At 42.9% G+C, this 15,923-nt stretch overlaps 1 protein-coding gene across 3 annotated transcripts in view; it reads left to right on the top strand.

Moving 5' to 3' along the window:
• The window catches only part of GAD2 (glutamate decarboxylase 2), a 39,481-nt gene that overhangs the window by 4,011 nt on the left and 19,547 nt on the right, over positions 1–15,923 (top strand). The window contains exons 2-4 of one of the 3 annotated variants that reach the window (XM_005423866.2): positions 1,933–2,023; positions 2,835–2,947; positions 6,802–6,917. In XM_005423866.2, coding sequence (XP_005423923.1) covers positions 1,933–2,023; positions 2,835–2,947; positions 6,802–6,917 — 320 coding nt within the window. Of the gene's footprint in view, positions 1–1,932; positions 2,024–2,834; positions 2,948–6,801; positions 6,918–15,923 lie in introns of those variants that run through there. The other 2 variants (XM_031059299.1, XM_031059298.1) reach the window with 2 other exon arrangements.

Raw genomic sequence — 15,923 nt, forward strand, 5'->3', positions numbered from 1 at the left:
GGCTGCGGGGCCTCCCCCAGCAGCAGCAGCAGCAGCTCTGCTATCTCTGTCCGGACATCTCTCCCTGCAGCGCTGCTCCCTCCACCTCGCTGGCTCCAGGGCACGGCTGCCCGAGCCCTGCCTGCTCCCGGGCCTGTTCCCAAGGCGCTCCCAAAGCAGGTGGTGTGCTGGGAGGTTTGCTTGAGGAAACAAGCAGTGACAACAGGGCTGTCGCCTTGGGCTGGATGTGAGGCTGACACAGAACCGCTGAGATGCTGCAGCTGCAGATACAAATTCTGCCATTCCCCAGCTTTTCAGCGTGGATTTATTTCCAAAACAGGAATTTTTGTAACCTTCTTTGAGTCTTCCTGTAGTCCCGATCCACTAAAGGCTTTTAGCTCCTAATTTTCTGTTGCTTTCCGGTGAAATTTGTCATCCAGCTGTGATACGGAAACCTAAGCTATAAATATGGAAATCTTCAAAATCCCTCTGTCAGGGGAAGTGCAGACCCTGGAGCAGGATGGTTGAGGCCGTGGTGGTGGTGATGGGGTGCGCATGTGTCTTAGGTCCACGAACCCCACTCAAGAGCAAGATCCAGTTCATTCTGCTGGATCTGAGCATCATTCCTCAGTGCTCAGAGGCTTTGGTTGCCTCTTTTTGGCAGCACAGACCAGGGAGAGGTGGCAGTTCCTGTCAGTGAGAGGGGGAGCAAAACGTGATCAGGCTGGATGGCAATAGCGCAGGGCTGGTCTCAGGTTAAGAGCACAGGCAAGTGGAATTTGTGTGTGTGTCCCCTTCCCCACATCCTCAGCTCTGAACTGCCTGCTCAGCTTGATTACTCTGCCTTTGTGTGCTGCAGGGTGGGAGGTGGGGAGCAATTCCCCGTGCTGCTCTGCCAGCCATGTGTCCACGCCTGATAAGAGGCCACAGGAGACTGAAGATAAGTTTTCTCTCAGTGCTGGGTCTGCATTTCCTCAATCATCTTGCTCTATCTTTTGTTTTCTCTGATGGCAATAACAGTACATCGTCTAAGGGTCAGGACAGGTGTTTTCCAAGCAGAGGCTTCTGTCTCTTGAGTTGGATGGCATTTAAGTAATTGTGGACTATCCATAATTTGTACCAGTAATTATGCCACTTATCAAGGGCTTGCGGGAAGTAACTAGTAAAAATGTAATTTTAATGCTTCCTATGTTTAATGGCTCTAGGCACGTTTTTAAGGAAAATCTCTAGGAGGATTTTAGAAAAAAAAAAAAACAGGAACCAATTAGATTAACCAAGTAAAGAGACTATCAGCTCACTGAATATAGTCCTGTGCATCATTCTGCTGGGGCAGCAGAGCTTGGTTTTATGGCATTGGATTAAAATCACAGTTGCAAGTAGCCAGACTATTTGTAATTGCACTCTGACTGACAGTGAAGAAATGACAAGGACCACCACCTTCCCTGCCATCTTCATATAATCATCAGCCATTGAGTCATGTGCAAAGCAGTCACCAAAATACTCCATTTTCTCATTTCGCCCTGTCTATTACAATCATTAGCCATTCATCACTGATGTTATATGTCCTGGCAAGCTTTTCAGATGGTGTCTCATGTGTGCCTTTCAAACCTAGTCAGGCAAAACCATATCCAGTGACAACATGTGACACACTAACGGGAGCAAACAGCTATTTTTGTGAGGCAGCAATGTGCTAATTTTCAAGGCATATTGAAAGGATAATAGGGAATGTTGGAATTCATTATTCTGTGTTGAGTGTAATTACTGACTTTGGAATGAGAAAGAAGAGAAATTATCCTGCCTTTTTCAAGAAATGTATTTACTGCCATTTGCTTTGTTTCATACCTTGAAAGCGCTTCCTTCTCTATAGAAATATGGAGGTAAATATACTGTTCAGCACTGAATAGTTTCATTCAGAGTCATCAGCCTTTTGATAATATTTTCCATCTTATGCAGGGCACCCTAGATATTTTAATCAACTTTCAACTGGGTTGGACATGGTTGGATTGGCGGCAGACTGGCTGACATCAGCAGCAAATACTAATATGTAAGTAAAAGATTTTTAAAATTTAATATATAGATATTTAATGTAATTTCACAATTATGCTCTGAAATACTAGTTCCTGTATCTGAGTGAAAGAATAATTTTATGTTAAAATTGCTGGGAAAAAAATAATCTGTTTTTTAAATGGTTGCAACAATTATTTATAGAAAGACTTTCAATGTTGTCCTGTAGGCTGTCATTTATAAAATTTCATCATCGTGATAGGATGTTGGTTGTGCTGCCTCTCAAAAGCACACAAAAAATATATACAGATTAGCATTTTGCATGCATAAATATGTAAAATGGAAGAGGTACTGAGTGAGCAGTTGCATTCATGGAGAGAGGTTATGTACAATCCATACCTGGAGCAGAAAGCCGTTGCTTTTCTGTGAGAAAGAGATGTGGAATTTAAAGTGTGGGGATTTTTTCACTTTGGGATTAGGAAGCATTTTTGTGTACTTGCTTAGCTTCATGCACTGTCTGGCCATTATGAATAGGACTGCTGACATGTGCCTCTAGACATGCACACGGGTTTGTGCAAGGCAAAGCATCCCTTGGATAAAGGGCAAAGCCTTGAACCTGGAAGAGGTGGGCAAGATTTTATTCACTGAAGTGGGTGGAAATGGATTGTTAAGGGCTCCCTGCATTTCTCCTTCTAGACATTTGATGTCAAATCAGAAAGAAGACTGTGGAAAGTATTGTGAAACAGAACTCTACCCAGTATAAGATAGAATATATTGTGGCTATAATGTAATGTAATATTGGAAAAAGATTGTAGATTAAAGCATTAAATCTGGACATTACTACATTTCAGGTTCACCTATGAAATTGCTCCAGTGTTTGTACTTTTGGAATATGTCACACTAAGGAAAATGAGAGAGATGGTTGGCTGGCCAGGGGGCTGTGGCGATGGGATATTTTCACCTGGTACATGACATTTCAAGCTTTCTCTATTTTTCAGACTGTGGTATATGACATCCCCTGCAGCTAAAGAGTAAATATAATTAAATATGCATGTTTGAGAGGACACTTGCTAGTAAACACCAGTGGCCTCTTTGAGATAAAGTATTGCATGTTTATGAATTTCAGGGATGTGATTATGAGGGTCTGTTTGAGCAAATTGCACTGCATGATGAGCAGCTGTAATGGCACATGGGAAACATAATGAGGAGAGACATTTGCCTTGCAGTTTTGCTTTGCCCCCCCTTTTTATGGATTCCATGAAATAGAAAGACTGTTGTATTAATAACAGAGGGAAGAAACACAACAAAGCTCTCCAGCACCGCAGGGGAAATTGGAGCAAACAGGGAAAGACATAGCATACCTTGCAGCAATTTTAGTAGAGTCAGGAAGACCCTGCCAGCATTAGAACATGCTGTTAGCTTTCCATGTGAAGCTGACCTGTTTTTCTCAGTGGGGTACTTGGGTGCTTAGTTAATCTGAGTGCTTAAAGGCTTAGAAACCTTAGAAACCTTTCTTCAGGGCAAGTCAGTAAGGCAAAAAAGTTAGTGTAGAAAAATCATTGATGAACATTGTTAAGACTTTTTTTTTTAATCATTCCACTTAGTCTTTTGATTTATACTCTTTGTCACCTCTCCTCTGACTCTGTAATTTCATTGCTCAAAAATTTTGGCTTGTCTATCTTACAAAATAGCAAAATAATGAAAGAAGTTACATTGGGTGTAATATCTTGGCTTGTCAAAAGAGAACAGACTGTTAGCTGTTGCAGAAGGAGCCTTTCTGGAAGGGAAGTTATTTGACCTGATGGAGAGAGAAAGAGTGCACTCTTGAGTAGAGGAAAGGCCTCACTGATAACAGCCTAGGACATTCGGCTCTCCGAGGCCATGGAGGGCAGGCAAGGCTCATCTTCAGCTTCTCACATCTGAATGCATATGTGGGAAGTGGTGTGGGAGTTTTATTCTGGCCCTTTCCACAGACGTTAGAGAAATAGATGAGAAGAACTGACATTGCTTTTTCATGAGTTCTTAGTTAAAAAGCCTGAGAGCAAAAGCTCTGACAGCTTTTACTGTAGTGCTTAGAGATCCCCCTGAAAACCTTGGCCTACATCACACCTGACATCTAAGTGTGTCTCACGAGCCCAGGACCAAAGTGAAAGCTTTTGGAAACTGAGTGGTGGTTGGTTACCAACCCTGACCTGACCTGACTACAGCTGCCTGTGGTTCCTCACCTTCCCAGGGGGCTGGTCAGGCACCTGCAGGGTGAGAGAAGAGCAGTAGCAGTGCTGCCCAGCCCATGGCAGCGGGCTGGATGAAAGGCTCAGGTGTGTGTGCCAGATCTGTCCCAGTCTGGCAAACTCAGGTAGAGATGGTGTGAGTCAGGAAAGGTGTGTGCCTCAGGAGGAGCTGCTGGGGCTGCAGAAGGTGCTGCCTGGCATGGGCCCAGGGTACTGCTGGTTTGCCAGAGCTCACTTCATAGAGCTGAAACCTGTGTGGGGACGGGCTCTCTGGCAGGCATGTACCTGTGCTGGCATTTGCAGGGCTGCCCCTGTTTCTTTTCTTTCTTTCTTTCTTTCTTTCTTTCTTTCTTTCTTTCTTTCTTTCTTTCTTTCTTTCTTGCTTTCTTTCTTTCTTGCTTGCTTTCTTTCTTGCTTTCTTTCTTGCTTTCTTTCTTGCTTTCTCTGCAACTTCTGGTTTGTGCAAAGTGCATCTTTATAATTTTCTCTGTTCAGGCAGCAATACTCAGTGGGCAGGTTCTGCTTTTTTAGGCAGTAATCAAAATAAATTCTGTGCTGTCTTCTCCCTTCATGGCTTTAGCTGAAGACCTTACTCTTGCAAAGAAAAGGTTCTTTCTCTCTGATTCTCTGGAATGAAATATACAGTATCAATACATGTGAAGCATAAAAGCCTGACTGTTTTCTCCAGATTTTGTAGGTGTGTTTTGTTAGCTGCAGTTAGCTGTGGATGTGAACACAACTACAAAATTAAAAGCAGAATGCAGGCTTATGAGTAAACTAAGGTTAAATGACTGAGTAATGAATACTAGTAAGAAATCCTAGTATTGAAACTGAACATTTCAGTCTTGATTCTTTTGACACTGAGCCAATGACTTTGGACAAGATAGGCCAAATTGCTTCAACTTACTTCAGTCACCTAAATCATCAATAGCAGCTCTTACATGCCATCTGCATTTTTTAGGGACAGGTGCCTGAGCATCCTCCTAATCTCTCCATTTCTTATTTTGTCATTTCTGAAGAAAGTGTTGAAGAAAGGTGTTGAAATACGTTCATATCTCTCAAGATAGTTGAAAGGGGAAGAAAAACGCCAATCTGTACTGACCTGTATGCCAGCAATGCCATTCTTCTGTGGCCTTTTCCCTTGGATTCACAGGAGGGCCAGTGAGGTCAGGGAATGCCCACAGTAGGCCAGCCTCACTGCAAGAGCAGAGCCAGGATTCTGATTAGAAATGAAGGGCACAGTTGTGTGGGCTGTGGAACGGTACATATCTCTAGTGAGATTAAAACAAATCTTGCAAAAGTCAAAACAATGTTAATTTGCCAGCACAGATAACCAACAGTGCTTCCTTCAACTCAAAGGACGGATTTTATCTTATCTCACTTAGGCTGTCCAAGCATTGGGTGTCTACCCTGGGCTGGTTACAGCAGCTCCTGTGTATTCCAGGGAGAGTTGGGATGTGTCTGCAGGGCAAGTTCCACCCACCCCAAACAGCTGCCATAGGATGAGCCGAACCATCCTCTGGAGGTGCACACCTTGTGCTCTTCACTCCATTTTTGGATGGATGAAGGTTGCAATAGTTGAACTCTACCTCACCAGCATTTCAACCTGTTCATTTAAAACTTTTGCTTTATATACATACATGTGCATAAACATGGATATACAATCAATCTCTGTGTGTGTGTATATATATACACACAGATCTATAGGATAAACCTGATGGATTTCATGCATAAATGTCTGTGTGTGTGTTTGTATGCATACAAATGTAAAAATTCTCAGCATCTGCCTCAAGTACTGCATTATATTCCCATAGTGCTCATGCAGCATTAATGTAAAGCAAACATTGCTCTACTGTAGACACAGAGACTCGGTTTGTAAAAAATCTCAAAAAGGAGAAACAGACCACTGCAGAGCTGTAGATCTGATACCCATCCTGAAGTGGGTTAAATACCCATCTTGAAATGGCTATTTTAAGTGAATGTATGCCAGTGATTTTAAGGTAAGTGTTAGGGACATTTAATCTTTTCCCCTTGTTCCCATCAGGGGACAATTAAAATGAAAAATATTTGTTAGAATGACCCTTTTTCCTTACTCTTCCCTCTTCCCACTCCACTTATCCCGAAGATAGGGGCTGTTGGGTCTCCGTGGGTGGGTTTGCTCAAAGCTGGGGCATGAAACACCACCCTGATTTAGGAGGGGAGAGCACAGATTAGGTCGCACTTGGAAATCCCTTAGGAAGTTGCCTTGTGGGGGCACCTGCTCAGGAGATGGAATAGAGTGGGGATTATGTGTTGATGGCACATGGAAAGCTAAGACTGGGGACTGGAGGAGAGATGGTAGTTAGAATGAGGGTGAAGGGAAGTATCAGTCATTTTTTGCAGTGGTACTTTTTGCATAAGTGTTTTTTTTGTGTGTAGTAGATCCTGCTATTACACAGCCCAGCTGTGGGGAGCATCAGGAAGAAGAATCTGTGTTTCTGCCACAAGGCAGAGATATTTATATAGAAAAACTGTAGCAAGACTTGTTTGTTCTGAAATGATATTACAATGAATAGAAAAAGTAACAGTATATTACTGTGGACTCCAGGTGGTGCCATATCTAACATGTATGCTATGTTGATTGCACGTTTCAAGATGTTCCCAGAAGTTAAAGAAAAAGGAATGGCAGCTATTCCCAGACTGGTTGCCTTCACATCGGAGCATGTATGTGTTTCTGTTTTTTCTTATCTGTTACATCTGCTTGTATGACTTTATGATGAAGAAAACAGCTGAACAGGAATTTGTTGACAACTGTCTTCATTTCTGTTACTCCTTCACTGGGAATAAAAACATGGGAAGGGGCTGAATTTTTTATCTATAGAGGGATGACCTCTGCACTTCTCTGTGGCTGAAATCCAGGCAGAGCAGTCTCTACAAACCAGTGCTATTTCTTTGCTCTCACACGTGTCCATATAAATGTTGATGTGATGTTGATGTGAGTGGTAAGGACCACATCAAATGAGGAGAGCTCGTCATTGGGCTTCAGCACTTTCTGCCAGGAATGTCATCTGTTCTGGGGCAACAGAAAATCCTTTTGAGTCAAAATCTTTCCTTCTGAAACCACTCCTGCTGTTACTTAATGAGAAGGCAATAACATACATGAAGACAGTCATATGACAATGCTATGTGTGTGCAGCAGAACAGTTGGAGTATTTACTGGGCTTCACTGTGAGTTTTTGCCTGTGAGTAAAAGCTTCAGCACACAGGAGTTCATCACAGGCACTGCTGGGACCTGCCAGGGGCGAGGGGAGGTGGGCACAAGAGAAACAGGAGTAGTCCTTGTGAGAGAATTCTTTGCTCTTTGTGCAGGCATGTGGAAGTCTCTGTTGGGAGGGTTGTTTTTGGCTTTACGACCATTTGGAACTCCTTGCAGCTTAGAGTAGAGAATGTTGGTGCAGGAGGAAAGAGGAAGGTTTATCCCCAGGAGGGGCTGTGAGCTGTTTTCAGGCTTCATTGTCCACTTCTAAATTTCTCTGCAGCTGTGTGGGCTCAGCCAGAAAGGACTCACTTGTGGCCAAGGCTCAGCAGGATATTGTCCATGTTAGGTAACAAAGTCCTCCTCCTGCCTCTTTGGACTTAACATAAAATGTGCTTCCATCCTATGCAGGGGTGAAGAACAAAATACCCTAAAAGTTATCACAAAAGTGCAGAAGGAAATCTCTCAGAGGATGCCTTTCATAGCAGTAGGATGGGATGAGATGTGATACACAGCTGTGGGCTCCACGTTGCAGAATTTTTGCCCCATAGCAGTTAAAGAGGACAGTCTACAGATGAGTAGCAATTTTCCAAAGCTGCATATACAGCTAGAGATACATTAACCACATGGAAGTAACAAGCCTAAGTCATGCAGATGAGGTTCAACATGATTATTTAAAGTAACAAATCCTATGAATCATTAGAGTATTTCATTGTTTTAGTAGCAATGGAATGTTAAACAATGACCCAAATTGTGCTAACAGTCTCAAAATAATTAAATGAGCTTTAATAATTGTGTTTTCATGCCAGGGAAGAAGCAGTTCCCTTAGCAAATTAAACATTCAAAAGTCACATATACTAGAGGATTCATAGGACAGCATCTGAAGTCCATTACATTTTAAAAGTATCTTAAAATTGCAGTTTTGTCCCTTCCTCAGTCAATCTTTATAAAAAGTATATTCTCATCTTTTAGAGAAGTTAAGAAACTGCACTATGTGAAGACAGGACCCTTTAACCCTTAATTGCCCAAAGGATATCGGATCATGGTTTAACCCTCAAAACAGCAGAAACTGTTACAGAAAATTCAGAGGCCTAGAAGTACAATCCTTTTTAAGATAGGAAGTGTCATGCAGGACCTGAACAGACATTTAAGATATGCAAATGTCATTTGTCTCATTTATCACATCATGCTGATGATCTACCTACTTTTAAGACTCCTTGGCCTGACTGAGTCTTCTCTCTGCCACAGTTGGATGCTCTTGAAAGTCAATGGCCATGGAACAAGCAAATTGTAGAATCATAGAACACCCTGCGTTGGTAGGGATCCATCAGGATCATCAAGTCCCGTTCCTGGCCCTGTGCAGGACACCCCAGAAACCACACCATGTGCCTGAGAGCGTTGTCCAAAAGCTTCTTGAGCTCTGTCAGGCTTGGTGCTGGTGACCACCTCACTGGAGAACTATTACAGTGCTCAAACACTTTCTGGGTGAAGGACTTTCTCTAGACAGTAAACTTAAGCCTCCCTTAACTCAGCTTCCTGCCTTCCCACGTGTCCTGTCACTGATCACGAGTGAAGAGATCAGTACTTGCTCCTCTGCCTCCCCTGATGAGGATGTTGAAGATCACACTGAGGTCTCCCTTCAGTCTCTGCTCCAGGCTGAGCAGACCAAGTCACCTCAGCCAATCCTCATATGGATTCCCCTCCAGACCCTTCACCGTCCTTGGAGCCTCTCCTTGGACACCCTCTAGCAGCTTAATGTCTTTTTGTATTGTGGCACCCAAAACTGCACGTAATACCCAAGGGAGGCAGTTCCAGTGCAGAGCAGAGCAGGACAATCCCTCCCTTGCCCTGCTGGCCATGCTGTGCCTGATGCCCCCCAGGACAGGGTTGGTCCTCCTGGCTGCCAGGGCACTGCTGGCTCAGGTTCAACGTGCCATGGACCAGGACCCCCAGGTCCCTTTCATGACACTGCTCTCCAGCCTCTCACTGCCCGGTCTCTACCCACAACCAGGGCTGTCCATCCTGGGTGAATAATCTGGCACTTGCCCTTGTCAAACTTCATATGTTTGGGGATTTCCCAGTTCTCCTAATTTATTGAGGTCTCTCTGCTCTTGAGGGAGTCAATAGCTCTCCCCAGTTTAATGTCATCAGCAAACATGCCCAGAATCCAGGTGAGTCCTGTGTCCAAGTCATTAATGAAGGTGTTAAAGAGCACAGGGATAAGGATGGATCCTTGTGGAACCCCAGCAGTGGCAGGTCACCAGTCTGAGGGCACCCCATTCACTGTAACCCTTTGTGCCCATGATCCAGTTGGTCACCCATTGTGTAACAGGGCTGTCCAGCTGTGAGCTGGATGCTTTCTCCAGAAGGACACTGGGAGAGGCAGTATCAAAAGCTTTGCTGAAGTCCAAAAGGCTTCATCTGCTGGCTTTCCTAGATCAGTGGGTTATAGAGAAGGAAATCAGGTTTGACAAGCAGGATTTTGCTTCATGAACCTGTGCTGGCTCTGACCAATGACTGCATTGTCCTCCAGGTGTTGTGTTTCAGTATTTCCCAGAATAATCTTTTCTGTGAATTTGCCAGCTACTGCAGTGAAACTAACACGTTTGTAGTTTCTGAGGTCCTTCTTCATAGCATCATTTCCCCATGCTCTGCATGCATGGTGTGATAGTAAACAAAGCTTAAAGTAACTGTATGTGTTTAGAAACTCAGAGATTTTGGTTTTGAAATTTTCAGTCAGATGCAAAGATTTTAATATCAGCAATTCTCAGTGAAGAATTTCAGCATCCCAGATGAGACTCTATTTTCATTACTACCAGTCTAGAGCTTCCTGTACTATAAATGAATGAAGTTGTGTCACAGTTGCCACCACTACTACTGTAATCAGAATATGGCTCAGTCTGATGCCATTATAGGTTCAGCTGCCAGTGGGGGAGAAGGGAAGGGAGGAGTAATTCACAGCTTTTAAGTAATTACCTCCCTAATTTAGGAATGCATCGTGTTCCAAAATTAGGAGCCTCACTCTCTGCTCAACCAGTGAAGAGAAGCACCTCTGGAGAGAAACTCAGAGCATCCAAATTAGGAACCTAAATATTCCTGAGTTTAAGTGTTCTAAATCACCTTTGGGAGGGCTTCACCTACTTCTGTGCACTGACCGTAAAGAGCCTCCTCACATACACAACCTACATTTGGTGCCTAATATAGGTTATGTGATTATTCCAACTGTGCACCTTTCCAGCCAGCAAATTTTCCCCATCCCACAACTTAGCAGACTCTGCTGCTGTTTGTTTCTGTCTCACCAGTGAGAGTGAAGTACTTTGCAGCTACTTGGGATAGGTCTTCCTCAGGTTTAATTTCATGAGACACACTTGGCACTCAGGATTTCATTCAGTTCTCTGTATTCATTAGGGCATCATCAGTCTTCTTTCATTTGCACTGTTCAGGAGCAGTGATGTCCTTCAGGGCAGCTGTTCTGGACTGCACATGATGCAAGAGACCTTGGCTCAGAGGGGAAAAAAGTGATGGATGCCAGTTGTAAAAACCTATTTCAGTCTATAATTTCAAACACGATGAAAAATCTAAAGTGAAGGCCTCCTCCTGTGTTCCAGCACATCAGCTTTAGGCTGCTGTAACTGTTCAGAGGAGTACATCCCTTTTTCAGCATGGAGAAGGCTGCTGAAAGGGGTAGCTGCCTTCTCAGAATATTTTAGTTGTTCCATTTGGCCACAAGGCAAGACCTGTTAAATTTTAACTGGTTCCTTGTTGTGATTTTGACCTGCCCAGCCAGCGCAGTCTTCAGGAGTATCCAACAGTAGCTGGAGATTGTATGGAGCAGGGATTACACCCAGGAGGCAAAAGAACACAGTCATGCTGCCCTGAGGAGGAAAAAGGGTGCAAAGGGGAAGTTTAGCTGGAGAGAACTAGGTGGTTCAAGTCACAAAACAGCCTTTGGCCCTTTTCATTGCTGGTAGGAAAATAACTTTTAAAAACTTGTTTAGTTAGGGACTGTGTGGGCTTAATCCACAGTTCAGAAAATGAAAAAAGCTGGTCAAACAATTCCAGTATCTGTGGGAGAAGAGTGGGTTTGTGAAGTTTTTACCTGAACAGTTCCAGAAGCCTACTGTGAAGGTTCTTGGTGCTGATGCAGAAGGAAATTAAAAAGTGACTTCTGTGTCTGTAGCTTGATAGACCATTTCGCACAGGCTATGGAAGATTTTGGGTTGGTTTCTGTGTGAAATGAAGGAAAATCTGATCTCTAGTGTCCCACTTCCATGATATGTAGTGTTGCCCTCTGTCCCTGCAACTTAGGAGACATTTTGCAGAACTGCCGCCTGCCAGAAGCAGTCCAGGGGGTGTCGTGTGAGGTGCTGCTTCCAGAGGAAGATTTGAGGAGCCTGAAAGTCCTGTTTTCTGTTTTGTAGCATAGACTACAAAGCTGTAAATTACACTCTGGGCATACAGAGTAAGTAGGAATTAGATTTGTTTCCACCTAAGGAAACTTAAAATCAAACTGATGGATTCACACATTTTTTTCTTTGCACTACTTACTTCATAATAACTAGAAAATTATTTTTTATGGTATTTGAAGCCAGGGGGAAACTGAAAATTTGGTCTTATTTGAGGAACAATTTAATTCAGGTGGCACCATTCAAATCAAAGTAAAAGCATTTTCTGGAAAAGTAGTGCTCTAGTGCAGTCAGTCCTAAAGGAGAAAATAATCTTTTGGGGGTCATCCTTTGTCTGGTATTGACCAAAATCCCTTGTGGCTTTCACAGTGCCACAATATCCTCCTGAGCTCAATGCAACATTTCTTATCACATACAGTGCTGCAAAACTATCTGCACTAGAAAAAAAACCAAATGAGTCTTTCTGATTAGAAAAGCAGCATGAGGTTGTGTGTTTGAAAAATGCCAAGGATGTGCATACTAGTATGTTTAGAAACACTAATATCCTCACTTCTCACCTGATACTAACAAGTAAATTTAAAAATTAAATAGCAGTAGGTAAATGAAACCACAGCAAATATATCTCTCATTGCAGTGTATTTAAAACTTGGATGGGACACAGTATGCTCTTTTTGTAGGTAATTGAAGGAGAAGCTGTAGCTTGAAATCAGATAATAAAGATAGGATTCATGTTGCTTAATGTTAATCACCTGAAGTGTAAACATTTAATCTGAGTTAGTCTATACACTTTTTATGGCCAATAAGAAAGAGCAAGATCTGCAGAAGACAACTCATCTTAAGTCTAAAGCAGGTGCCAAAGCCTTAGGAGATCAGGTAGGTATGGAGGTACCTTTTTCCCCCACCTTTGGGGGAGTCCAAACAGCGAGCCTAAACTAGCAACGCGTTTTTAGATTATTAAGAGAGAAAATAGCCCAACCTACACATCCAGGTATTGCAGAGTGCTTAAAGCCCAAGAGAAGTGAATAGGAAAGTGTGTTCTCTTTCTTTGCTGGTGAATAGGTGATAAGGTGAGGCTGGGGGTCCAGATCTCCTGGGCACTAGGCTGCCAGTGACAGACCTCAGGGGAGTTTCAGCTGCAGGAGATCTGTCTTAGCTTGCTCAGCATTTGGGAATTGGTTACTGATAAGCCACCTCCACAAAGCTCATGCCACTCTGGATTTATTTAAGCAAGGAGAAGCAGCAATCTGAAAACACAGCCGTGCCCTGTGGGGCTCATGGCATTAGGATGGTTGTTTGTGACAGCTTCAACCATGCCAGATGATGAGCAAGTAATTTAGCAAGCTATAAAAATAGAAGCATCTGTATATTGAAGCACTTTAGATAACAATGCTGTACTTTTCAGCATCATAGCATTTTTGATTATTCTTCCATTTTTCAGGGGGCCTATTCATTATTGCACGTGTAATACATTTACGCTCTCTCTACCTTACAAAGCTAACCATGTAAAAATGGCTATCTGGGGAGCAAACCTATACCTAACAGCATTTGAAATGTTAGATAAAGGGAAAATTCCCCTGGCTCAGAATCACTTTTTTTTTTTTTCCTGACTGTCAGTACGCTCTTGGTCACTAATAGCTATATACCTATATCACTAATATCTATATCACTAATACCTTCTCCTTCACTACTGAATTTCACCACATTTTTTTCCATGTAGAAATTAGGTTCCTCTCTACTGGGGATGTATTTGCAGTTTCCATGCACCCTGTGCAGTGTGTGAAGAGAGGGAGGGAGGAAGCCAGGAAGCTGAAGTGGCACCCCATTCCCACCTTGTGTCCTCCTCTGCCTCCAAGCCCAGGACAGTGCTGAAACTCCAGACCTTCCAGCACCCCCAAGCCTGGCTTTTCCTCTTTTCCTTCAGGACTGGCATCAGGCAGCCTGCACCTGCCCTCCCTTTGTTCCCTGGTTCTCCCTCCATAAGGCTTCAGATCCATTTAACTCTTACACAGCTGTGTTATGAAACGTGGTGTTCAGGCTCCCTTCTTTGTGTGTGTGTAGCCCTGGTATTTGCAAAGGGTCACATTTAGTGTCCTTCCTTGTTAGCCCAGTTAAATCATCTGTGAATAGTTCTGTCTGATCAGGTTTATTTCTGCAAACCTTTTCATCTCTTTGACCTTTAGAGTTTTCTGTGTTTACCATTATATTACACAGGCAACCAAACTTTCAGCAACATCACAGGAATATTAAACCAAAGTTTAATACTTATCATTGTGAAAGTTTTCTTTGGGTCTACAAATATATTTTTTCTATTTTGCTTTCATCCTTGGTCTTTCAGAGCCTTTCAAGTACTTGGAGTAATTCCTGTGGTCTTGCCCTAAAACATGAAAACATAACAGCAGTCATATATCTGTTTGTACTGGAAATTCTCATATCTGTGACTGTATCCACAGATTGAGCCATTTCATATTCAGTTTGTTTAGAATTTGTAATTGCATTTGCCCTTCTGTGCACAGACTTCTGTATTTCTTCCCCATTTATCCGTAAACCAGTTTTGGTTCCTGACCACTGAATTCCCTTCAGTCTCTAAAAAGCCTTCAGGCACCTGAGCTATCAGCACTACATTCATTTTTTTTCCCCCAGTGCTCTTTTAGCAGTGCCATGAGACTTCTTAGCAAGGCAGCTGCACTTGGCCATATTCCAATAGATGCCTTTGAGCACATGGGCTTAATTTCCTTCCTCATAGTAGACCATTTAAATCTGTCTTTTCTTTTTTAAGGCATTTTGAATAGTTCTGGTTTTTTAGTAGAAAAACAAATTGCAACAGTAAATCTTTTTTAACTAGTGTGGAGTAAGGAGCAAAATTAATGAATGTAATGTCATCGACTCAAACCCCAGTGAAATATCTGTGCCTCTTCACTCCTAAATATCGACCTGCATTTATATATTTACGCCACCCAGTATGTGCACATCAGTTTGTGTAATACATGAAAAAAGCAGCCTAAATTTTTTTAAGTATATGAATTCAATTCTATCTTCATATAGCATATCTGTGAACTGACATTATACTGGCAATATTTTTGCTCTGTTTTCAATTTTTGCAAAGTTCCAAGATACTTTCCTAAACTTGGAATTTTTTATAAGCCTCCTCCTGCCAATAGCCATTTCATGGGCTCTTCTCCTCCCCACTCTCACAAAGTTGCACTGCTGCCCCATAGGGCTCAGGGAGGCCCACAGGGCCGGGAACAGACTTTTGTATCTTTGATGTTTAGAGAGTTTTGGATTGGTCACAATCCAAGCCTTCATCTACAGTGCATTTGTGCTGGGAAAAAGTCCACTGAATTTAGTGAAGCTAATGAAACTCATAGAAATGCATTTGTTCAAAAATTCAGTTTTGTGAAGGAAATAACATGCCATGAAAAATGTCAGTGTGATGGCTGAGCTGTGATATTCAGTGTATAAATACTTGCTAGCACCTTGTGACTCCCAGCTAGAAAAACAACAGAGCAAATTCCAAGATGAACATACCAGTGGCCAGTGGCTTTAATAGGCTGGGTTATGTCTGGGTGTCAAACATCTGCAGTGTCTGGAGTGCTGGTGGCTGCTGTACACTTCCCATTCTCACAGCAGGTATCACAGGACTTTGTTCAGAGAGAAGGGGTAGGAACTTCTTCACCTGATGTCATTCAGCACCCACTCCAAACCAGCCACCCTTACTCTGGATAGATCTTTGCCTGGAGGTGCCTTTTTCCCCCTGAATGCAGAGGAAGCCCACTTGATGATGTCTGCTTGGTTAGGCTACCTGCAAGGGACAGGCACAAATCCCCTGTGGCTCATCTAAGTGATGAGTATGCATTCCATTTATCATCAGTTCATGTGAGAGTCAGGCCATTGTGTGTATGTTTACTTTTCAGAGTGTGCTTACTTCAGGGACTGGTGGTTTGCTGTACTAGTACTTCAAACACTGATTTTACATCTAGGCAACCTGTTCAGTGGCTGCTCAATACACATTGTTCATACACTGCAGCCATGTCCCACAGGGAAAAGCTGTACCAACCCAGTGCATTTAAA

Source organism: Geospiza fortis, unplaced genomic scaffold, assembly GCF_000277835.1.
Source record: "Geospiza fortis unplaced genomic scaffold, GeoFor_1.0 scaffold75, whole genome shotgun sequence".
Taxonomy (NCBI): Eukaryota; Metazoa; Chordata; class Aves; order Passeriformes; family Thraupidae; genus Geospiza; species Geospiza fortis.